The sequence below is a fragment of the Trachurus trachurus genome (assembly GCF_905171665.1).
Source record: "Trachurus trachurus genome assembly, chromosome: 5".
NCBI lineage: Eukaryota > Metazoa > Chordata > Actinopteri > Carangiformes > Carangidae > Trachurus > Trachurus trachurus.
The window spans coordinates 33,026,022-33,050,005 of record NC_139896.1 but is presented as its reverse complement, the minus strand read 5'-3'; the positions used below and the strand labels follow the sequence as shown (position 1 = coordinate 33,050,005).

The following is a 23,984-nucleotide window of genomic DNA, read 5'->3' as shown; positions in this document are numbered from 1 at the left end:
TTTTAGTTTATACTGAGCTTATTTCTTGTAAAACTGTGTTTCATCAAACTGCTTCAAGTGGTTAATGCACAAATACACTGGACATAGGTATTATTACAAGTACTGTCAGGCTGCAACCAAATAGTTGCTGGCGCCTGAATAAACATTTTTGCTCACATGTATGATAAGTATGGTAAGGATTAACTAGTGTTTTCTGTTTACAGAAGGTGCATTGTATCACTTGAAATAACCTAATCACTTTCAATGTCAAAGATCATTAGCTTAATGTATAGTATACCCTGAATTATACACTGTGCATGGCAACGTTTGGGTTTAATACACTGAAAAGTTTTCTTGAGCTCAGTACAGCTAGTATGATTTAAGTGATCGGTATATGAGTGGTATAAAATCCAGATTTCCTGTCAGTTTAACCCACCTACATGTAATGGTGATCTGAATAATTTTTTTCTTTCTTAAACTTGTAGTGGCTTTTCCTCCTTTAGCACTAACACGCAAGCATGCAAACTGTGTGCATCACAAATCATACACCCACCCACACGCACACACGCAAAACACCTCCCTCCACAAATACGTCAAAAGACAAGGGAAAGAAGCTCAGGGCAAAACACATAAAGGTCATCAATGACAACTAAATGCTACTGTGGCTCTCTAATGAACCCCAACAGACAACTGAATAAGCAAATGAAGAAATGACTTATGGGTAAATTCCCATATGATTTTCATTAGTTTACATGTGAACACCGGTAAGTGGTTGGTAAAATAAAAGTAGAAAATTGTAATACACCTATTAACCACAAAGAACATATGACTATACATTTGACTATGTGCAGATTTCTGTTTGTGCAAGTAATAGAGTGCTGAAAAATATACAAAACTATAATAAAAATGCACAAGACAACATAAAATGACCACAGGCAGACACAAAATGACCGAAGCAGAACCATAAAGAGACACTACAGCACCTACAGAGACACAGAGGACAGCTACAAAGAAAAGAAGTGACACAAAATGGCTACAGAAAGACAGAGAATGACTGACTGTTTTCCATCAAGTTGGAATAATTTTGTTTTCAGATTCCTCTCTTCATATACACATCAGTTATCACCTCCGACCAGGCGCAATGATTATGTACTGAGTCCAGGTTTTGAGAAGATATACACTTTATCTACCAAGAATAAATGACATTGTTTCATGAGAAGAGGTAAAAAAAATAAATATATATATATATATATATATATATATATATATATATATATATATATATATATATATATATATATATATATATATATATATATATATATATATATATACTAGGCTATACCAACTTTATGGGCAATGAGGGGAACGCATATGACAATGAAAGATGACCAATGAAAAAAAATGAAAAAAAAAAAAACCTAAGGAGACAGAAAATATATGAAAGTTTTGTATTTCTTTCAGTTTGTGTCTACTGTGTCCAGAGGACCCAGAGGCCTGTGCTGTTGTGATTTGTGCATAATCATTATACTGTCTTTAATAGTGTAATAGTGTCAGGTGGTTTCGAGAACTTCAACATTAATCTGGTGTGAATGTGGTATGAATGAATGATGGTTTCTGTATGCGCTTTGGGTATCGGGTATCAATAGTAAAGCGCTAGGCTATATAAATGTAAACCATTATTATTATTATTATTATTATTATTATTATTATTATTATTATTATTATTATTATTATTATTATTATTATTATTAATATCATTAAATATATTATGCTGAACATAAACAAAGACAAAGGAAGAAAATATACACTAAATACACATACAGGCCACTTAGTGAAGGACAAAATGTTTCCAGTTTCTTGCTGACTCTCATATATCTGCATCTATAACAGATCGACAGATAAACTGCCAGGGAAATTAGCATTAGCAGTAAAATTAATAAATGAAATCATACATAGATAATCCAGAATCCAATAATATATCTGTTGTGGCTTCATTAGTCCTCTAGATGGTAGCATCCTTCATACATAATCTCAGAACTAAACTATCCATTTTATAAGATTATTATTATTATTAGACTGACTTAAAAGCTAAAATGGAAATGCTGATTATTTTGTGTATCATTTCTGGGTCCTATAGAGAGGGGCTATGTGAATTTTCCATGTTACAGAAATCTGTCTGTGGAAAAAAAAAGTTTTAAAATGTTTGAGTTTCTTTTTAAATTTTTCTGCAACATTATAATTTGGAAATATTTTCTGTTACCTGTCAGACATGTGAACAGCATACTCTCTAATGTATGTGTGTTAGCGTGTGAAGTGGTCATCACACCATTAGTTAATAAAACGTGTTTTTTTCTGATGCTCACCAGGGGAGCATCATCTTTGCAACACTTCCTTCCTGTTTTTGATCAGTCATGTGGTTGTACAGCTAATGTGTTTTAGCCATAGAAACAAAATATTTTTTTTAATTGTTTATCATTAATCTACTGCTTTCTTCTGAAACAGCTGATAATTCATACATTTTATTTGGATTTCATATGGTTTGCATATCTTAATTACTGTAAGAATTATAATATGAACTTCCAGATGACTCTTTTATAAATATAGCATATAGCAAAGATATGTATTATATATAACATGATAATATATGATTCAGATATAATACATAAAGGATAAATATGAAGTACAACATACAACAGGACTTAAGACAACAGACAGCAATGTGTAATTTAATAAATTAAACTTAACTAAACTCAAGTTTCAAACCCTCTGTAGTATAAAGGTAAGGCCTACTCTGGCATCTTAAAAAAATAATAATTTAAACAGATTATTGTAGATAGTATAGCATTTTGTGGTTCCTTCATAGAGTAACAGCTGGGGGTGACTCCCTGATGACATCATCATTTCTGGTACTATATAACAGACCGGTTTTAGGACTGCATCCTATCAGAGACCCTCAGCTGCTCTGTGTACTGTAGCCTGACCATCATGCGTGAAATTGTACATCTGCAAATTGGGCAGTGTGGCAACCAGATCGGCTCAAAGGTAACAAAACAAAACTCCTCCATTTCTTCACTCTTTAAGTTTTAATATGCACAGGTCTGACTTTGTTGATTGTTATTTTGAAAACAATGTTAATGACATGTCTCTTTGATTATAAGCAATAGAAAGCATTACTGCTGGATGATTAAAGTCACTGTTAATAAGAAATTTTATTTTGTTTTGTGAAATGAGGACCCACATCTGTAACTTCAATTTTCTTTACAAGTGACACCACTGATGCATATTTTGACATGTACTGGTCCTCTGCATGTTGCCAGTTGTGAGTGACACTGGGTGTTCCCTGTCAAGCAAAAGACAAGATAAGGGCCAAAGCTAGGCTGGCATGGGTGGGACCTTTTTTTTTTATCATGGCAACCACAAAACAAGAGAGAGGGACTGCAAGATAATACAGCTATAGCTAAAGTGACACATACCGGTACCCTAATTATATTTTGAGAATTAAACTATTTCACCAAATAGTTACATTTGTTGAAGGGTTAATGTAATTTAATTGTGTAAATAAGGGATTTTTAATGTGTGTTGGGAAGAGACAATATAAAATAGATTGCATTTTAACATATATCCAGTTATTTGACAGTCACACTGCACGGAGTGATAATGTTCGAGGACACTTTAACACAACTGCATAAAAAGACATGTAGATTAAAAAGTCAAAGGTTCAAAACAGTGGAGGACACATGCCAGATCTAAACCCTGTTTCAGAGAACACAATAAGGTGCAGTGATACTTCTCTTCTGTGACTCTCTCTTTATAGTTTTGGGAAGTGATCAGTGAAGAACATGGGATCAATGCAACAGGCATCTATGAGGGCGACAGCAACCTCCAGCTGGAGAGGCTCAACGTCTACTTCAATGAGGCACACGGTAAAACAGAGCATATACTGTGCATCAATTGAAATGCGTTCATATGTACAGCTAATTACTAATTTGTAGTGAGTTTTGTTTGATGAGCTCAAAATTACTCACAGCTCTCAGGTGCTATGTTTTTGTTGTTGTTGACCATTCCATGGTTTCCACAGGTGGGAAATACGTCCCCCGAGGCCTGCTTATTGACCTGGAGCCTGGCACCATGGACAGTGTCCGAGGAAGCCGCATCGGGGCCCTTTTTAGGCCGGACAATTTCATCCACGGTGAGGCAACTGACAAATTAGTCACACAAGGGAGAATACTTTACATACCTTAATTCAGATGACTTTAATAATTATTGTGGCAAACAAACTATTTAACTATGATTATACACTCGTGGTACTGTAACATTTGGTGCTCTGAAGGCAGATGCAAATCCTGCAATTGATTTGTATCTGTTTGTATTTATAAAAATCCAAAACGTTTCAGTTGAATGGATTCACATTTAATTTTTTAATTTTTTTTGCAGTAGCTACCGTCCCCCCCCCCCCCCCTTCAATTCATCCTATTGACAAAATTAGACAAACCCATACACTTTTATTTTGGTACTGCAGGGAACTCCGGGGCCGGTAATAACTGGGCGAAGGGCCACTACACGGAGGGAGCGGAGCTGGTGGAGCAGGTGATTGACAGAGTGAGGAACGAGAGTGAAAGCTGTGATTGCCTGCAGGGCTTCCAGCTGGTTCACTCGTTGGGGGGCGGCACTGGCTCCGGCATGGGAACCCTCATTATCAACAAGATCCGAGAGGAGTACCCTGACCGCATCATGAATACCTTCAGTGTCATGCCCTCTCCCAAAGTATCCGATACAGTGGTGGAGCCATACAACGCCACTCTGTCCGTCCACCAACTCCTGGAGAACACGGACGAGACCTTCTGCATCGACAACGAGGCCCTCTACGACATCTGTTTCCGTACGCTGAAGCTGACCACGCCAACTTACGGGGACCTCAACCACTTAGTGTCCTTGACAATGAGCGGGGTCACGACGTCCCTGAGATTCCCCGGGCAGCTCAACGCAGACCTGAGGAAGCTGGCGGTCAACATGGTGCCCTTCCCTCGCCTTCACTTCTTCATGCCAGGCTTCGCGCCCCTGACGGCCCGTGGCAGCCAACAGTATCGAGCCCTAACCGTGCCCGAGCTCACCCAGCAGATGTTCGATTCCCGCAACATGATGACGGCGTGTGACCCAAAGCGAGGGCGCTACCTCACGGTTGCAGGTGTCTTCCGTGGCAAAATGTCCACCAAGGAGGTAGATGAGCAAATGCTTGCAATGCAGCAGAAAAACAGCAACTACTTTGTGGACTGGATCCCACATAATGTCAAGGTCGCCGTGTGCGACATCCCACCACGAGGCCTCAGAATGGCCTCCACCTTCATCGGCAATAACACGGCCATTCAGGAGATTTTCCGCCGTGTGGGTGAGCAGTTCTCCATGATGTTTAGACGGAAAGCCTTTCTTCACTGGTACACGGGGGAAGGCATGGATGAAATGGAGTTCACTGAGGCAGAGAGCAACCTCAACGACCTGGTGTCAGAGTACCAGCAGTATCAAGAGGCCACGGCCGATCTGGATTGGGAAGCAGAGGATGAAGAAGAGGAGGGACCCACATCATCGGTGAAAACAAATGTTCAGTCTCGCACAGAAGTTCAACTGGAAACAGTGACTGAAACAACCACAGAAACTGTAGATGAGTAGAAGGCGTGCAGTTGGGTGTGTAGGTTTGACACCTTGTTGCAAGAAAGAGAAAATAAATGTGGGAATGTTTGTCTGAAAATGAACTTTTATTTTGTAGTTAAATTGATGCCTCTGGTTGACTTAGATAGCCTTTATTAGATAATTGTGCCGTGACATATTTACACAATAGTGCTTATCACCTTTTATGTATTGTTCAAATGAATTTTTTGTCTACATTTTTTTCTTTTTGAGAATTAAATTCTTTACTTTTACAGTATGTATTTCAACATTATGGAAATGTCTGCATGTATATATTGAATTTTTTGTATTATATAAGCTCTTCATAATCGACAGCCAATTAATGAAATAAAATTGTGACATTAATTGTTTTCTCCAGACCTACAGTAAAAGTTGCACTGAGTGTTATGTTAAGTTAAGATTGGTAATAAAAACAGTAAAACCAAAACGAGAGTGTGTTCATTCCAACACTATAAAGGACCCAAATTATGTACCTTTTCATTCAGTTATTTCATTTGAAGTTGAACTCAACCTAATTGAACTCTGGTGTGATGGACAGCGACAGTGATACCCTTCTTGGCTGTCACACAGTTTCCTCCCACTGGGACAAGTCTGGTACACAGAGATTACGTGTAACTTGGCCAGAGTGTCTGCACTCTGAGATAAGCACATGTGATGTGGAAATGTCCCAGTACTACTGCAATAAAGTCAAGCGGGCTCAGAGATATACAGGGGTAAAGAAGATAATGCTGAATGTAACCCACATGTGAATGTAGGCTATGATGATTTAGGCGGTATTGCACCACAGAGAGCAAACTTCTTAAAGTGACAAAATAATAATTGTGTCAAGAAGAGAGAAACCTAGTTTTACCACCAAGGAGGTGGGGTTAATGTCTAACCTAAATATTACCAAAGAAAGGACCACGGTTCTTGCTGACTAGCCTAAAGCATTGCACCAGTGTGGTAATGTCACCCAAAACCCACAAGTTAACAAACTTGTAACATATTTCAGCTGATCCGGGAAGACATTATTAGCAATGCTGCACATCAAGGGTGGTGAAAAAGTGTCAATTGTTGTGTAGGAGCTGTCATTCTTAGCACAGGAGGCGCCTGGCTAGCAGCATTACTAGAGATAAGGAAACTACCGCTCATTCAACAGAAATTATTTAGGGGCCAGAGCAGTTTTGACTAGTCACCCTTTAAGCTTAAACTACGTCATCTTGTAGCAGCTTTTCACAGGGTGCACTTCTAATAATTACAACCAACTCAGACTGACTGTAATTCCTGAAAAAGTAAAATGATTCACTATTAAGTTACTAAAGAACCATAACTACGTCAATTCACTTAATTTATAAGTCTAAAATATAATTTTAGACATAATATCATGTTGTTAATCATCTCACAACCTCTTCGGATTGTCATGCAACCCCTCATAGATGTCTTCACAGGCAACGTCTTGAAAATCAAGACTGGTTTGTGTCATAATTAATCTCCTCTGGCTGACTCTTGATAGATAGATAAAAACTTGCCAATATAATATTATATCTTTATGGCCCGCAGAAATCCTTGATGCAACATTGACAAGGTGTTCTAGAGTGAGGCTAAGGTTATGTCAGTAGGGGTGGAAAAAGCATTAAATAAAAATAGAAAAAAAGAGAAGCCATGCATTAAATTTTTACTTGAGCATTAGCATCTAAACATACTCATAAAAGTAGAATGGGCAGTTTCAAAATAATTGAATTATAGACTTTCTTCTTGGTGCAACAATGTGCTTTGCTCACAGACTCGTGGCACTTATATAAATGCAAGTTATCATTATTATTAAGATGGGCCTGATTATTATTATTACTTAATATATGTTACTGCTGTAAAGTGCTATGCATAACAATATGTTACATCACATATTAACTGCTGGTATAGTTTTGTAATAATCATATAAAATGTAGCTTGTAAAGCTTCAAATAAACACAAGGGGGATAAGCATTTTAGCTCTGAAATGTAGGCTATAAAACTGCATAAAATAAGTCAGTATTATGTCCATGTATGTGGTTAGTTTCCACCACTCGTGAGTTACTGCTTCTTCTTCCAAGGTTGCACATGACAACTTTTAACCTTCACGGGGCTGAGTTGTGTAACATCAGAGGTTATAAATGGACGATATGTCTATGAGTTTGCACGGCTGAATAGAAAATGTACCGCATGCTATAACGCTAATGTGCAGAGCTACAATCATACAATCGTCCATTTTCGGTTGTCGTTCATGACTTACATGGTTTTATTTAAAGGGATTTGTCGTTCAGTGTCAATGAACTCCTGCGGCATGCAGCAGACTCTCGGAAATGCGTAATACAGTCATGTGACCACGCCGGTACAGTGGGAGGGGACTTGCGCTTGTCTTTGAACGTGGTTCACTGATTTCAGTCAGTGTGACAGTGCCTACCTCCCGGCTCATCCACTCGTCTACTTCAGCCTCACCAGCTCCAGTCACCCCGTTAAACCATGAAAATCTGGACATCAGAGCACATATTCAAGTGAGTATATCTGTTAAGGTGACCTACATTACTGCTTTTTAAACCGGCTTTGTGTGTATGGTAGAGGTGGCCCGGCTGTCACGGGTTCACTGTCAGGCTCAGTGCAGGAAGCTAGCTGGCTACGTTACTAATCCTGTGACCAGCACGAGCATGGTTTATAACCGTGTAACAGTTTTTCATACATACCGCGTTGTTAGAGGAGGTAACACACTAATACCGACAGTGTACAGTCGTGGTTAAGGTGAACAGAGAGCTGTCGGTGCCCGGTTGTAGAAAAAAAGCGGCAGAATTGCGTAAGCAGCCGGTCAGGACCAACCCCCGGCGCGCGACCTTTCCCCTACATTGTGCTGCGCTTCGTCATAAGGCATCGCCGGCGCGTCTCCCTGGCAACCATCCACCACGACGTCCGACTAGAATATAAAATTGGTTTATACATATTAATTTGGTGAAAAGTTACAGAGGCCTGGTAATCTGAGAGAAAGACATTCAGCTCCACTTCATTCACTCGATTTAATTATCCGAAAATACGGTAAAAGCTGGTAGACAGTGCTTGTGACCCTGACCTAGTGATGACATTTTGATAGGTACATTTATTTACGGTATAACGCTTTTACGAGTGCTCAAAGACGCTTACATAAGAAAAATTATATTACAGAACAATGTGCAATATCAAAAAGAAAAAAAGACTGAAATGAAATGGATACAACTCGAAGATATAAGAGCAGAAATTAGACACATTTAATTACACACTATAAGCCAGTATATTAATCTAACTTTTTTTTTTTAAATTATTACTTTTGCTGAATAGTTTGGTGTATGTCAAAGTCATTTACAAAGCAGAAGCCAATGTTATTTCTGCAGATGTCTTGTTTGTTCGATAGGCCTAACGTTACAGCAAATACAGTGGGCAAATAGTGATGAAAAATCAGTAGGCTAACCTAAGGCATCTTATTTAATAAGTCATCATACTAAAATATTTCTCTCCGAAGTGTAGGCCTAAAGGAGAAGAAATTCAAAGCAGTATGCAATCCACAAATTTGAGCTTATATGTATTGTTACATACCACAATAAGCAGTTGGTTTAAAAAGAATAGAAAAAGAAGAATTAGGGCACTGAGTTTTTATGTTTGGTTTTTGCAAGGTTTTACAGCTAATAATTCACTTTTTTGTCTTTCCCTCAACAGCCATCCTTGGGAGACAGTAACCAAGGCTGCTATGCAGAAGTACCCCAACCCCATGAACCCCAGTGTGTTTGGAGTGGATGTTTTGGACAGAGGCATCGACAAACAGGGACGCCTCCACAGTAAAAGACTGCTCAGCACAGAGTGGGGCCTTCCATCTATAGTGAAATCGGTGAGTATCAGAATCCATTATCAGAAGTGGTGGCTGACTGACCAGTATTGTGACATTGTGGTAAAAACTTGCTGCATCTACTTAAATTGTTGAAATGTGACTCTGAATGGAGAAACACATGATCGTCAGTTTGTGCTTTGTTCTGGCCACTCTTCTTAAGGTTATTTAATCAGAGTGGTATGACTGTGTGAAAGGGATTATAACATAAATGATAAAACACATACTCTTCAATATTATGTTAAAAACTAGCTTAAATTAACTTTTTAAAGTCAGACTGTTAAACAGCACATGTGAATCCAGTTATAGGCTCAGTCCCTTTAGTACCGGAGGTAGGTTAATGCTTTCCAGCCAGTGAGCGTGACCTTATCCTGCATGGCTATTTCTGTCCCGGGGTGTCGGCCGCGGCAGACTAGGTTGGTGACTGGAGGTGGCAAGTTTGTGGCCTTGTGCCACGGCTCGTGTTGTACAGGACACGGTAGTGCCATTTTTGTCATTGCCAAGGTGTAACCCATGACGACGTGTGATGTAACTTTCCGTCTCTGTGTCAGCTCAGTTAAAACTGGAGGTCACTGAAATACGGAGCAGTGACGGTGAGGCTCTGGGATTTCTGCAACATGTCAATTGAACTTTCCCCCCGTTTCTTGAACTTTGTGAACACAGATGGTGATGAGGCTCGACAGAGACAATGTCCTGTCACTCTATCGTGTTTTAACCTGTGTAAACATGTGGCAATCAGCTGCTGTTCTTTAGCACTGACCTTTGCTGTCTAAGTATAGCCCCTTTAATTCCAAGGACAGTCTAGGACACAGACTTGCCCCAGTGATTGGTAGCATATTAACATAACCCTTAATCAGATTGCACCAGACTAAATCACTACTGAGCCTCAGTGCATGCGTCTAGACTGGATGTACCGCGACAACAACTTCCTCTGATGTCAGTGTGCCACTGTTCTTTCAGTTTAAGACACTTACAAAGAATTGGAAGAGGAAACGTAATTGGTACATTCAACCTCAAGGCAAAGGAATTCAAACCTATCCAGAATGAGTGAAAGATCACATTTTAACAGATTTGAATCGCTGTATGTAAGATTTATTGTTCCAAAAATGTCTTAGGTTTATAACTTCTCAAAGAAGCTGAATGTGAATTCTAAAACGTTTTAATGTAGAAACTTAAATGTAGATGTAGTTGGTCTGTGCATTATTTCATACAGGACATGAATCTTTGTGCAGCAATGCTTTTTAGTGTAGCCCAAGCAGCAGAGGCAGCAAGAAATTCATGAATAAGTAAACTAATCTGTGAATGTATCATTTCTCAGTTAAAACAAGTCAGCACAAGTGAAATCAAATTGCACATTGTCCTTGCAGTTAATCTGAGTTGATAGTAAACTGTGTTTCTGTCTTTGTCTTCAGATCATTGGCAACACGCGGACATGCACATATGTTCAGGAGCAATCGGTTGTGGATCCAAAAGAAAAAACTTTTGAACTTCAGTCCACAAATGTGAGTATTTGACTCCTATGTTTGTATTGTGCACACATAAGTATGCAGACACTTATCTTGATGTACTAGCAGCAGAAATAGGATACTACCATAGTACATAATGTTAGCTAGGAGGACATGGGTCATAAGTCTCTGTCTAGAGTTACTGTGTGATGTAACTATTACAGGTGGCCATTTTAACCTACTTTTTTTTTTAGCACTATATGTTCTTGTCAGACTCTTACAGGCGTTTACAGAACATGTTGTATTTTAGATGTGTCATCCACAAACACCCATATCGCACCTCATTCCTCCTTTTGTGACTCTGCACATACAGTGACTGCTTAGTGTGTGAAACCTTAAGACACACTGGAATGAAATCCTCCTTGTTACACAGGTCGATAGCTCACTTTTCTGCTGTCATCATCATTCATAACTTCTCTGACTATTCTCACTCTGGCCTGTGATGTCTTAACATTTATTTAAATTTGTGTCCTTTTAATGTTTCCTTCATAGATAACGTTCACAAACATGGTGTCTGTGGATGAGAAGTTAACATACAAACCACACCCTGCGGATCCAGAGAAGTACGTTTTACTCTGTTGGGATTTATTTCACATGATTTAATTTTTTAAGGCAACTTTTTAATATGTTTTGTTTTATCATTTCATTTCAGAACAGTACTGACACAAGAGGCTATCATCTCTGTCAAAGGAGTCAGCCTCAGCAGTTACCTGGAGGGCGTTATGGCCAGCACCATCTCTGCTAACGCTGGAAAGGTAAGAGATCCCTTAAGACTGGGAAGGACATTTAACACACACAAGAATTATACTACACAAATTGCACACTCTAAGATTTTTATTTGAAGGGTTTTTCTTGGTTTTCACACACACACACACATAAAAAGAGGGGTGTAGGTTTCTTTCAAACGTCAAAATCCTCCCTTTGCTCCAGTCACGTGACCAGTCACAGACATTGATCACCAAACACTTCAGTTGAAGCTCACTGACTCCTTTTTGTCCCTTTAATCATCCCGTGTCACTTGAAATTTTATCTTTAGACCCCCTGGAAGGGTCTTCAACACGACTGCTCGCTCCCAATGGCAACATGTGGTCTAATTCTTGTCCTTTATCCCAACCTTTTTTGGCTCATCATGACCCCATTTTGACATCACAAATTTCTGGCGACCCCGCCATCATGTGCAGTCACATGATCGCGGCCATCAATCAAGATGCACCAGCTCAGATATTTTTAAATGCTGCATTTTATTTGAACTTGATTTATATTCGAGAAAGTATAGAATACAGTTGTTTAAGATTGAGTGTGGTGTTTTTAATCATAATTTAAAAAGAATAATAATTAGTTAAAAAAAATTTTTTATTAGTAATTTATTTTTTTAATCAATGACTAGACATTTCAGGCGACCCCATTTGAATTATAGACTAATTATAGACTTATAGACTAATGTTTGTTTTGTTTTCTTCAGGGCCGTGAAGCCATGGAGTGGGTCATCAGACGGCTGAATGCAGAAATCGAGGAGCTGGCAGCCACAGCGCGTGGGACCATCCGAACCCCGATGGCTGCTGCAGTCACTGAGAAATGACACCTGCCTCTAATTTCCAATAGAGTCTAAGAGAAACTGCACACTCGTGCAAACCAGCCTCCCTTTATGATGCACTGGTGCTGTTTTGGTGCTCTGGATTTTTGTATTATTTAACTCCTCCATCACATACACTTTACTATCTACATTAGATACATGTCTAACAGCAGGCTGCATCATAAAGGGATTCTGTAAAGCGTTTTTCCGGAGCTGCTGCTTGGCAGGGCTGCAGCCATGAGAGACTTGGGGAGAAAAACATGGGTGGTGCACTCAGGGACATTTTTCAAACCATACTACTATCTGTGTGTTTGGAAACACGTAAGCGTTGGCAGAGCTGTATCAGAGGCATTGGAAGAACTGAAAATGTAAAGAAAAGTGCCAAATGAGACACAATGCTTTTTGTCCAGCCTCTTAAAAAAACACTTTGCTAGCTGTGTTTCCATCTGCCATAAGAAACCCAGAAACCAAGTGGCATGACCTCTGTGTTTACAACAACAGAGCTGCAAGGAAAACAGTTACAGTGCGATGAACAGTATAGGAGCGACGGCGAGGATTAACTCCTGTTGAGACAGGGTGGCAGAAAACAAAGCTGTGTGCGAGACAGGGGTCAAGTGCAATGTGCGTCAAGGTTACATGGAAGTGGTTTCAGGTGTCAGAGTAAACGGTGGCTTAACACAGCAACTGACGGTGAGATGGTAATGATCCATTTCACAGTCAGGTTTGGTTGTGTAAAAAACCATCTCCTCAACAATGTTTTCTCGTGGGACCTCAATGATACCAAGACACTCTGTACCAGGCGGTGTTTGTCTGAAAGCCTGGGTAGAAACTGTATTTTGTTATTATTTAATAACTAATATTGTTATGATGGTATTTAAGTTAAATGAAGGGATCAAGGTACTTGCCATATTTATGTTTTCAATGATTTAATGTAGAAAGATCTTCTCAAACACATGTGCAAAAAGCGTAATGGTAAAAACTTGTTTTCAGAACTCAAACAGTCTAAGTGGTACACATGGAAATCCTCTCTCAGAGTAAGCCGGAGACTTAGCAGTGACTTTTATTTGCACTTAAAAAAATAACATGTTTTAACGAAGAAGAACTGCTACACTTGCTGGGGGAGCTGATAATTTGTGTATATATATCTAGTTACTGTTTGAGAGATGAAATGTGTGTTTGAGAAGGTCTTTCATCACATAGCAAACAGCAGTGTGGTGAAAGTGAACGCTCTAGTTTTATTATTTTCTACCTATGACGGGAGCATTTAGAAAAACTGTTCGTTGTGAGGAAGTGAGTGTGGCTTGGGCTGGCCATTGAGAAATGTGATAGAGATTTTAACTTAAACAAGTTGTCTGGTGCCTGTGAAAAAGAAATGTTGTCACCATCTGTAGAATGTGGCAGTATTTTAACCTGTTAAATAGAGGACCTTTGCCAGTAATTCTTCAGGTTAGGTTTCAATCAGAATGAAACAGGCTTGGCTGCTGTTCTCATGAAAACTGACTATTGTGAAAATAAAATGTTCTGTTTTTGAGTTGGCATTCAAGAGGGATTGTATGATATTTAACGTGAGTGGGTATTTATTCAAATTAATAGCTATTTTTAAGTAGTAAAGTGGCCTGTGTAAGAAAACGTCCAGTGCACATGATTCTGTTAAAATAGTGGCATGAATAACTGTGGGAGGTTCAGTCGAGCAATGTTCATTGAATGTATGCATTCCAAAAGGCACTGTGAAGGTGCATGAAGGTCTGTTTCTCCTCATTGTCATCAGAGTACAAACGCTGAAGCAGTTATTCTTCATACTGTAAGAACGCCAAGGTGTGGGCCAGTTCAACTGCATTCTTCTACCATTGATCATTCAGTAGGATGCATTGTTGTTGCATGTTTGAAATGGAAGAGCCGCATGCTGCCACACTGTGGTCAGATGCTAAACTTCCATTTTCATCTAGTCAAGTATTGTCAGGAAGATTGTGTATAATTTAATGTCATTCTGGAAAATAAAGGTCAAGTCTTACCTTGACAAAAGTTAGGGCCAAAGTTAATAGAATGTTGCTGTTAAGTTACCGACTGTGTGACATGAATAGTTAGAAATAAAAATTATTTAAATTATTATCTGTGCCCTGGTCATTGTGATTTTTCTTCTTCATTTGTTCTTTTCACTCTATGTTGCAGTTGTTCCCTCAAGATAGTCTTGCTTATGCACCACCTGTAATGGAACTACTATGATAATGTTGCAGGTTCAGTATTTTTTAGAATTATATCCCACAATGACTGGACTCTGACCTTGGTGTCAGACAGTACGGTCTAAATTAAAATGCAGTAAACTCAACAGTAAGCAACAAGTGCAACTGCAAATAAGAAAATTGGCAGGAGGAAATCCCCCTCTTATTTAAAATAGGGTTGGTATTGTACTAAGTAAGATGGAACCACATAACAGGCACTGTGGAGGGTGTGCTTATTTCAGTAAATATGGGCCTAACCATAGAAATGGGACATTATGGAAATATTGACACGATTATGGGTAATGGATATGGTGGTGATTAGGCACAAAGAGGAAGATGCGTAGTCAAGTAGTCAGCCTCCCAATGAAAATGGGATGTAAAAATCTGACTGAACTGTAGGGGTGAACTAATTCCAGAAGATGGCAGTAGTGCATGAAAGCAAAGATTCTATTTAGCCTACCGTCTTTGATGAAAGCTGAAGAAGATGGTGAAAGCTGAAGAAGAAGAAGAAAATGGTGGAGGGGGAAGCAGCCATAGACATGATAGCTAAAAACGTCATTTCGAGGAAATGCATAATCTTTTGAAACACGTGTATATATGTTTGCATAAGTGTATATGCTTGGCATGAGTAAACGGCACGAAAAACAGATGATAGCTACTTATCTATTACTACTGTCGCTGCTGCCCTCTGCTGTGTTGGAGGCTCCCGTCGTTAAACCCAGCCAATGAGGAGCGAGTATACCGCATTTCCTCAGCCAATCACAGCCGCTGGTATATTTAAAGGCTTTCAACGGAGGGACGTTTGAAATCAAACAGGCAACGTTGAGGGGGAAGTGTTAGTCATACACGTATATTTCGCGTATATTTATTAATTTTGGATTTTTCTTTAATTTGAACAGCCTCTAACGTGCTGCTGAAAGGACTGGCCCTGCAATAGGGTGATTAGAGAGCCAGTCTTACCGCCACAGAGGATAATATTTCTTTATTTATGTAGCCACAAACAGCAGCTCTTAGTAGCCGACGTCGCTGTTAGCCAGCTAGCTGGGGAAACCTGCCTGGGAGCTTCTCTCAGCTCGTTTTAAATCTAGATATATCATCGTATCGTGGTTGCTGAGTGTCACTGTGCAATAGTATCTTTAGGTAAGTGTTACTGTCTCATTAAAAAAAGTTTGGTATGTTGTGTGTGTGTGTGTGTGTGTTAGCTTTGGTTACTAAGCTAACGTAGTTAGCATTCGACAACACGTCCAGGAGCGGCAGCACGGTGGCCACACAAAGAAGAAATCCGACGTTTAGGGTGTTTTTTTTTTTGTATGACAGTGTTTTTAGTTTTTTCCTGTACAGTCACTTTATTTTCTAGGTGAACACAATGTGGCATTGTCGGTAAGAATCGTTAACACTATTTTGTTATGACAATGCAAAACTGTAACAGTTAGACATAGAAGTAATGTTAGGTAATTAACTTGAAAATTGTTTTATTTTTACTCCTTGCGTTACATCTCTTGTCTGATTTTGATACAAAATAAAACTCTTAATTTCCTTTTCCTCAGAATATGGACGCCAGACTTAGGCTGACCAAGGACATGAAACTTCAAAGGCCTGAAGGAAAGGTAAAACACAATGTCACCCCCAAGATTAGAAGGATATACTTTATTGATCCCAAGCTGGGAAATTACAGATTTTATTTAGGCAAAACAAAAAACAAAATCATTAACATATTGTTATATACAATGTATCGCTCATGTCTGGCACATCCCATTTCTGACTCATAGTAATGTAGTTGTGAAAAATTATAGTGCTGTCTTTCAATAAAGTACTGAATAAGTGGGATGTGGTATTTGAGATAACAGTTTGAAACAGGTGTTAAATTTTAATCTCTGTGGTCTGTTTAGCTCAGGACCATGAGCAAATGGCAAAAGACAGAGGTTACATGTTGTTGCATGCATATAAAAATATAAAGAGACAATCTTTATAAGTCTTTAAGTATTGGGTTTCCTTTTGATTACAGGCGAGTAGTGAAGGACCAAAGAGGATTCCTGTGTCACAGCAGTCACAGATGGCTATAGTTGCACCAACTCCACAACACCGAGTCCTGGGTGTTTCAAATGGACCTCAGCGCATTCAGCGACCTGTGAGCCACCAGAAGCCGACATCTCATGTCTCCGTTGCTGTCAAGTCCACACAACCCTCTGATCAAAATGTGAATCCCGCTGTCAAGAATGTAAATCCTATACCACAGGCCAAACCTACACCACAGGCCAAATCTGGTTCCCAGCAAAGCCAGCCAAAGATGCATGTAGCTAAGGAGAAATGTGAGCAGGCCAAAGCACCATCAGAATCAGCAAAGCTGGAAAAGCCTCAGAGTAAGTGTTGTATTATAAATTTGGACTAACTTTGGACTAAACTCATTAAAAGTTGTGTGTTTACATTTATATTGCAGTTTAAAATTTCCTTCCCTTTTTTTTTTTTTCAGGCAAACCTGCCAAGAGTGATTCTGTAGGCTACCCTGGATCGAAGTATGTCTGTTAATTTATTGTACTAAAGTACATGTCTTTAAATCATAATTGTGAGTTTATAAATTCTGTTCTAATGGGCACATTTCTTCTCGCACAGGAACCACTGGAGCTTGGAAAACTTTGACATTGGCCGACCCTTAGGCAAAGGTAAATTTGGCAACGTCTACCTGGCCAGAGAGCGACAAAGTAAATTCATCTTGGCCCTGAAGGTGCTCTTCAAGAAGCAGCTGGAGAAGGCCGGGGTGGAACACCAGCTGAGGAGAGAAGTGGAAATCCAGTCTCACCTCAGGTAAAGTGTCATTCAAATTTTGGGGAATTTTTTGAAATTGACTGTTGTCAGGCCAATCAAAGTTTGATCGTGTTGCCACTAGCCATCTAAATCATGTTATTGTGTTCCATGAAGTAAAACTTGGAGTGATTTTGCAGTGTGGAACTCATCTATAAATGAATTTCCTTGAATTTCCTATTGCAACATTTTTCGTTTTATTGGCCTGTACTCTCTTAAAACCTTGGTTGGATGTTTCATAAAAAATTCTCCGAACGCTCCTCTGCATCGGCATCCTGCAGGCACCCCAATATCTTACGCCTCTACGGCTACTTCCATGATGCATCTCGGGTATATCTCATCCTGGAGTTTGCACCCAAGGGAGAACTGTACGGTGAGCTGCAGCGATGTGGGAGTTTTTCAGAGGAGAGAAGTGCCACGGTAAGTTTGCCAGTTGAAGACCTTGTAATATGTAGGCTATAGTGTGCAGGTAGAGCTTTATTTGATTCACCATACTCTTTGTTATGTGCTGCACTAGTACATCATGGAGCTCGCAGATGCCCTCAACTATTGCCACACCAAGAAGGTGATACACAGGGATATCAAACCAGAGAACCTACTGCTGGGGGCCACTGGGGAGCTGAAGATTGCAGATTTTGGCTGGTCTGTTCACACACCCTCATCCAGGTATTGACATGTGTTTTTTGACATTTTTAATGAAGTGTTGAATCTGTAGTCTTGTAGTGAGTCTGTGGAGTTATTGTAGGAGAGGAGAAATTGTTTGAGTCGCATTTGCGAGTCACTTCAATCAGGACTTAATTTTCACTGCACTGTGGGTCACCTTTTCTGTCAAAACCTACACACTGATGACCTAGTATCTAACAATCAACCACTCCCATTTCCCTTTTCAGGAGGTCCACTCTGTGTGGAACATTGGATTACTTGCCTCCAGAGATGATTGAGGGAAAAACACATGATGAAAAAGTGGACCTGTGGAGCCTGGGTGTCCTTTGCTACGAGTTTCTGGTCGGAAAACCCCCTTTTGAAGCAAAAACTCACGAGGACACCTACCGCAGGATATCAAGGGTAAGGGCAGGAAAGATGCTTCAACAACAGGCAGATGTTAGATGAACGAAAAAGCACTGGGCTTACTTCAGGCACTCACTCGCAGGAGACAAGGGTAATGCGTAAAAGCCTTTAATTAATCAGGGCATATAGAACAAAAGTAAAAACCACCGACCGGTTTCGACCGTCTTGGTCTTCTTCAGGGCGTGTCAGTAAGGGACCAGAGCTACAGGTGGGAGTCCATAAACTCAGAGGGTGGGCCAAAAGCTATATAGAGACATAATACAGTTAAATTCAATTGTGAGGGCATATCAACCAAATAATAATAGAGGCAATATTTATAAATTATGAGGACATGCCAAACAAATAAGAAAAGTATATCCACAGAAATATATCCGGGAAGAAAAACAATCCATATCACACAAATGGACATCAGTTGTTAAAAGCCAGCTTTAAAAGAATAGTTCACCCAAAATTCAAATTGCACTCATTATCTACTCACCCTCATGTCGACTAAGGGCTGGGAGAAGTTTCAGAGTTATCCGTGGCTTCTCTGAGTTACAGGGGGTCTCGGGCGTAGCAGTGCATGTCCATATAACGGTTGCAAATGGATACCACTTTTCTTCGTAACAAAAAGACACACCAAATAACATCCAAATACCTCCATAGTGCTCGTATGTAATGTCCGTCTTGTATTGAAGCCCTGAAATGCGAAATTGTTCCGAAAAAAATTAAATAAGTCTATATTTCAAGCTTGTTTGCAGTGGAAGCTCCTCTTCCGGGTCCGTCCAAATCTTGCGCGATCTCGGGGCTTCAATACAAGACGGACATTACATACGAGCACTATGGAGGTATTTTGATGTTTTTTGGTGGGGCGACAACGACCGTAGCGGGAATAATGAAAGTAATGGCAAACACTGCATATCTCCAAAATCAGGCAGGTTTCCAGGATGCCAAGTAGCCTAATCATTTTAATGTAACAATTGCCGATGAGAACTGGTGTCAAAAAGGAAAAAAGGAACACATTTTAAAAAATCGATCACGGACTTTCATGGTCGATTACCATGGCAACGAACGAAGCTTCGGAGCTTTGAATTTTTTGGGTCAGCCCTAATGTTTACGTTTCCATGGTTTCAGTAGTTGTCATAGTTGCGGTAAACGCATGGATAACTGATGTCCATTTGTGTGATGTCCATTGTTTAAAGCTGGCGTGATCAATGCGTTTTTACAGATTTTCAATGAAGGGGGGAAAAAAAGATCCATGCATTTACTGCGACTACTGAAACCATGGAAACGTAAACATACAATTCCACTGGAAGAGCATAACTGGCTTACGTTTTTGACGTTCGGAAAAAGGTGGACAGGCAGACAGCTATTCATCCTATTCATCTTCTATGGGAACTGAGTGATTATAAATGAGTATAAGATAAGCACCCAGGTTTATGACTCCAAAGACTCTGTTTCATCTGTCACTCAGGTGCAGAAGAGTTGATTGATGCCCCATACCACAGCCCTTCTCTTACCTGTTTCTCTCTGTTGTCCAGGTGGAGTACACTTACCCTGCCCAGTCCAATATCAGCGCTGGAGCTAAAGACCTGGTTGCTCGTCTGTTGAAGCACAACCCTGCGCAGAGACTCCCCATCCAGGGCGTCCTGTCCCACCCGTGGGTGGTCGAGAAGTCGACCAAGAAGCCCACAACCTTGAACAACGATGAGCCCAAACAATGAACCTCTTTGGGTTTGAGTAATGGGGTCACAGTGACTGACTGATGTGGAAGTGTGCAGCTGATTATTTCAATCTGCTTGTCCTGCTATATTGACCACCAGATCACTTCATGTGGATGTTCTAGTCTGCAGGTATTTTGAGCCACTTGCTTTTCTCGTCATTTTTTTGAGTTTCTTTGTCTTGCAATGGCAGTCTATATTGCCTGTAAATATTTTACTGTTTTTGTCTAATTATGAAATTTTTATTAATGCATTTCTTTCTTTTTAAATGCCATCACTTGGGTCAGACCACTCTCATCCTCAACTCTCCTTCATTTCTACCATAACAGCACACCTGTAAAATCTCCTGGCGGTACTTTGACTTGTTGTAAAGCTATTGCAATGTTGAATGTCAGCTGTAAAAACACCCTCCAAAGTACTCAGAGCCACCTCTGTGGTAGTTCTGCTTTTCTGGAGACTCTACTGTAGCAGGAACTCCCACATGTGGTTTTGAAAGAAGCAGTCACGAGGTTTCACAGGGGTGCAAATAAGATCAAAATTAAGGCTGAGTTTCAGAGGTGGGTGAGTTCTGACCCATGAGTGCCGGGTAATACTCGCTTAATAATGTAGTAATGACTACTGAGCACTCGTGGATCTGAATGTCAGCATGCTGTTGGGTGTCGTGACTGGTGTCGTCTTTAGTTTGTCTTCTGTGCATTACAAGCTTTCAGTCAATTGTCCAGTACTTGGTAAGGGACTTTGCACTAAATGTCTAGGGTCAGTGAGATGCTGCATGCCATCGACACTGGCATCAACAACTAAGTACTGTGTTTTAGCAAGCTCGTTCAGGGAAATGCAGGTAGATCATCGCTGCGTTTTAGAAAGTTACAGATTTGAGAGTATTAATATCAATCTCTATAAATGTTAATAAATATGTTCGGATAAGTATGACTTGTGTTATTTTCACTTGTTGTTCTGTCCTGGTGCGGAGCGTGGTAGTTGGATGGCGTGTACCAGTTCACCACGTCTGACTGACCATGCCTGGTCTTCAGTGTGTTCACATGACCTCACACAAAGCAAGAATTTTTGCCGACAAACACACATAATCATAACGTTTACTAATGTACGATGCAGGCTGGAGAGAAGAGTTTCTCTATATTCACTCTGGGTTTGCCTGCCAAGTCCAAACCTCTGAATGTGCTCACTGACTGAATAGACAGCCAGAGGGTTGGTCTGATCACAGCTGACACTCTTATCTTGATGCCCTTTGTTATTTATTCTGTGAAGGCTTCACTGCCAACTTTGCTGGTTCAAAATGACTTGGTGTTAACAGCCTCTATTATGGGGTGTTTGCAGCCTGCAGTGTGGCCAGGTATGCATTTGTCACCAGATTGCCCACAAGACTAGGTATCAACCTATGGCAGAAGGTGTGTTGTGCGGCATTGTTCCAGGCAGTCACCATGCAGCCTTGGGTTCCCTGCTACTTGTAAATAAAATAGTTGGGCTATTGCAAACTAGTAGTAGTAGTCGTCGTAGTAGTAGTAGTAAACCTTTATTTTACCAGGCAACAATTGCTAAGAATACATTCTTATTAAGGCAATGGCCTGGTAGGAGGTGAAAGACCTCCTAAGGGCAAGGGAGAGGGGGAGTATAACATTAAAAGCACCAAGCGAGAGATACAATCTGTAACTAACAGATCAAATAGCATAAATGCCAAAAACCTAAACAGTTACAGGTGTGTTGAGTTTATGTAATACATAATGCATTGATGACATCTGTGTTAATTGTATATTTGTAATCATACTACACTGCCCGCCCAAAACGGCTGCCTCCAGCTTTGGAGGAATGGAATGCATTTGCTGTGGCACCGTTTCAATAAGCTTCTGAAATGTCACAACATTTATTTCTGTCCAGAGTTTTTAATTTTTCAAGGATTCTCAATGGGCATAAGGTTTGGACTCTGGTCATATTGGACCACATTTCTTCCTTGATGTTTATTGTCCTTCCAGTTTTTAATAATGCATTGGGACAGTTCTTAACCCAATTTAGTTTCAGCAATCTCTTTAGATGTTTTATTTTCTTCATTCATGCCAATAATTTGACCCCAGGATGTGTCTTCCAACTGTTTATGAAATGAGACAGCATCAGTTGGGGTTAAATAAGTTGTTGCCAGCTGAAACATAATCATCCATGCCGTTATTATCCAATGGGAGGCTCTTAACTATTAGCATAGTTAAATCCAAGTGGTGACTCTTTTTTTTGGACAGGCAGTGTATGTTTTCATGTGTTTGTTCGGGACAGAGGCTGCTGTAAACCCAGTGTCCCCTCGGGGACAATAAAGATTTCGATTCAATTCAACAATGGCAGATGGAGGTGAGTGAAAACTACAGGTATGACCAATTCTGTATATCCAACAATTGAAGAAAGACGTTCTTCATAATTAAGGGGCCCGGCCTCGAAAATAACAGGTCCTGATCACCTTTGGAAGAAATCCAGTAGTTTAAAACCCTTGTGGAAGCTGTGTGAGAGATGAAATTAAGTTGTTCTGCCTCTCATTTTCGTTAAGTGATGGATTTACAAATGGAACTGAAATCATATTGAAACATTTCAACCTGATATTCTGAACACAGAACAACATACTAAGTGTATGTGCCTGCCTTCACTTTTGCCCACTGGACACAAGAAACAAGGAATTACTGTTGAAATGTAGCTGTAGACTTTACATATAAATATAAATTACATAAGCATGTTCCTTGGAGGCCGGCGAATGGCTTGCTGGCCTATAATAAGATGGATATTTAGACATTTCAATTAGCCTACTTGATGCTTATCTGTCCGGTCATTTCGTCTGTTCTTCTGTTGTTTTCTGCTTGACTTTGTAGCGAGTCCCTCTCCTGTCCACTAGGTGGCTCCCCAGGCATTATAATGCTCTAGCACTGCCTTTGAGATGATGGTGATGGTAAAGGGAGGAAAGTCGTATCATGATTACATGATTCCTGTCTAAATTTCTCGTTAGGTTCATCCCATATGATCTATTCGATATTTTTCTATGCAGTAACACTGTTCTTTTCTTGTTTTTTTTTTTTTTGTGTGGCTTTACTGCTTTATAGGTTGGCTGTCTTTAGATGACTGAGAAGATGAATTCCCCCTGGGAAATGGCTGCGGGATTTAGATATCGGCTGCGCCTAGTGTTTTGTATGGAATTTGCAATATGCTTAATTCTGTGTTATAGAGGCTATAGCCTAGGTCTTTGTTGTTAAAGCGTCTGATCGAATTCACGCTACAGGCCTACACCACATTTCAATTCATCGAGAAGGCCTCTCTACTTGCGCATCTGTTGTTAATGCCATGATCACATTATAAATAAATCTCCGCATTTAGGCTATTTTTTATTTTTTTAGCATCGGTTGCTGCATGTGAACTGTCCTGTGGTTCTCCAGGCTTAAAGGTAATCCGTGCATTCATATGCACCAGAAAACTCCGTTTTGCAACAGCTGGAGATGTCAGAGAATAAACGGTTCGTCCAGATGTTGTCTGAGCAGAAAATCAACACAGTGGATGAACAGGTCGACCATAGGGCCTGCATGGTGTACGCCTGCAGCACACAATCTGGCCAAG

The 23,984-nt window shown here is 40.0% G+C and overlaps 3 protein-coding genes across 3 annotated transcripts; all 3 read left to right on the top strand.

Moving 5' to 3' along the window:
- The first annotated feature begins 2,952 nt into the window (after positions 1–2,952).
- Positions 2,953–6,010, top strand: tubb1 (tubulin, beta 1 class VI). Its single transcript, XM_083972605.1, has 4 exons — positions 2,953–3,024; positions 3,797–3,905; positions 4,061–4,171; positions 4,502–6,010. The coding sequence occupies exons 1-4, from the start codon at positions 2,968–2,970 to the stop codon at positions 5,644–5,646; spliced, it is 1,422 nt and encodes a 473-aa protein (XP_083828731.1). The 5' UTR covers positions 2,953–2,967; the 3' UTR covers positions 5,647–6,010.
- A 1,955-nt stretch (positions 6,011–7,965) lies between these two features.
- Positions 7,966–13,060, top strand: prelid3b (PRELI domain containing 3). The gene is made up of 6 exons (XM_083972035.1): positions 7,966–8,174; positions 9,358–9,526; positions 10,936–11,025; positions 11,521–11,591; positions 11,681–11,783; positions 12,491–13,060. The coding sequence occupies exons 1-6, from the start codon at positions 8,143–8,145 to the stop codon at positions 12,605–12,607; spliced, it is 582 nt and encodes a 193-aa protein (XP_083828161.1). The 5' UTR covers positions 7,966–8,142; the 3' UTR covers positions 12,608–13,060.
- Positions 13,061–15,799: 2,739 nt separating this feature from the next.
- aurka (aurora kinase A) lies at positions 15,800–20,460 on the top strand. The gene is made up of 9 exons (XM_083972200.1): positions 15,800–15,960; positions 16,368–16,427; positions 16,826–17,180; positions 17,291–17,333; positions 17,431–17,622; positions 17,901–18,039; positions 18,137–18,285; positions 18,510–18,684; positions 20,208–20,460. Exons 2-9 carry the CDS (start codon positions 16,371–16,373, stop codon positions 20,388–20,390), a joined length of 1,293 nt encoding a protein of 430 aa, XP_083828326.1. The 5' UTR covers positions 15,800–15,960; positions 16,368–16,370; the 3' UTR covers positions 20,391–20,460.
- Positions 20,461–23,984: the final 3,524 nt, after the last annotated feature.

Excerpts from the sequence above, each read along its gene's own strand:
- tubb1 (XM_083972605.1), top strand. The coding sequence starts at position 2,968 with ATGCGTGAAATTGTACATCTGCAAATTGGGCAGTGTGGCAACCAGATC. Across the intron at positions 3,025-3,796 it reads GCAACCAGATCGGCTCAAAG|TTTTGGGAAGTGATCAGTGA; the intron begins GTAACAAAACAA and ends CTCTCTTTATAG. Across the intron at positions 4,172-4,501 it reads GCCGGACAATTTCATCCACG|GGAACTCCGGGGCCGGTAAT; the intron begins GTGAGGCAACTG and ends TTGGTACTGCAG.
- prelid3b (XM_083972035.1), top strand. The coding sequence starts at position 8,143 with ATGAAAATCTGGACATCAGAGCACATATTCAA. Across the intron at positions 9,527-10,935 it reads TTCCATCTATAGTGAAATCG|ATCATTGGCAACACGCGGAC; the intron begins GTGAGTATCAGA and ends CTTTGTCTTCAG. Across the intron at positions 11,026-11,520 it reads TTGAACTTCAGTCCACAAAT|ATAACGTTCACAAACATGGT; the intron begins GTGAGTATTTGA and ends TTTCCTTCATAG.
- aurka (XM_083972200.1), top strand. The coding sequence starts at position 16,371 with ATGGACGCCAGACTTAGGCTGACCAAGGACATGAAACTTCAAAGGCCT. Across the intron at positions 16,428-16,825 it reads TTCAAAGGCCTGAAGGAAAG|GCGAGTAGTGAAGGACCAAA; the intron begins GTAAAACACAAT and ends TTTTGATTACAG. Across the intron at positions 17,334-17,430 it reads GTAGGCTACCCTGGATCGAA|GAACCACTGGAGCTTGGAAA; the intron begins GTATGTCTGTTA and ends CTTCTCGCACAG.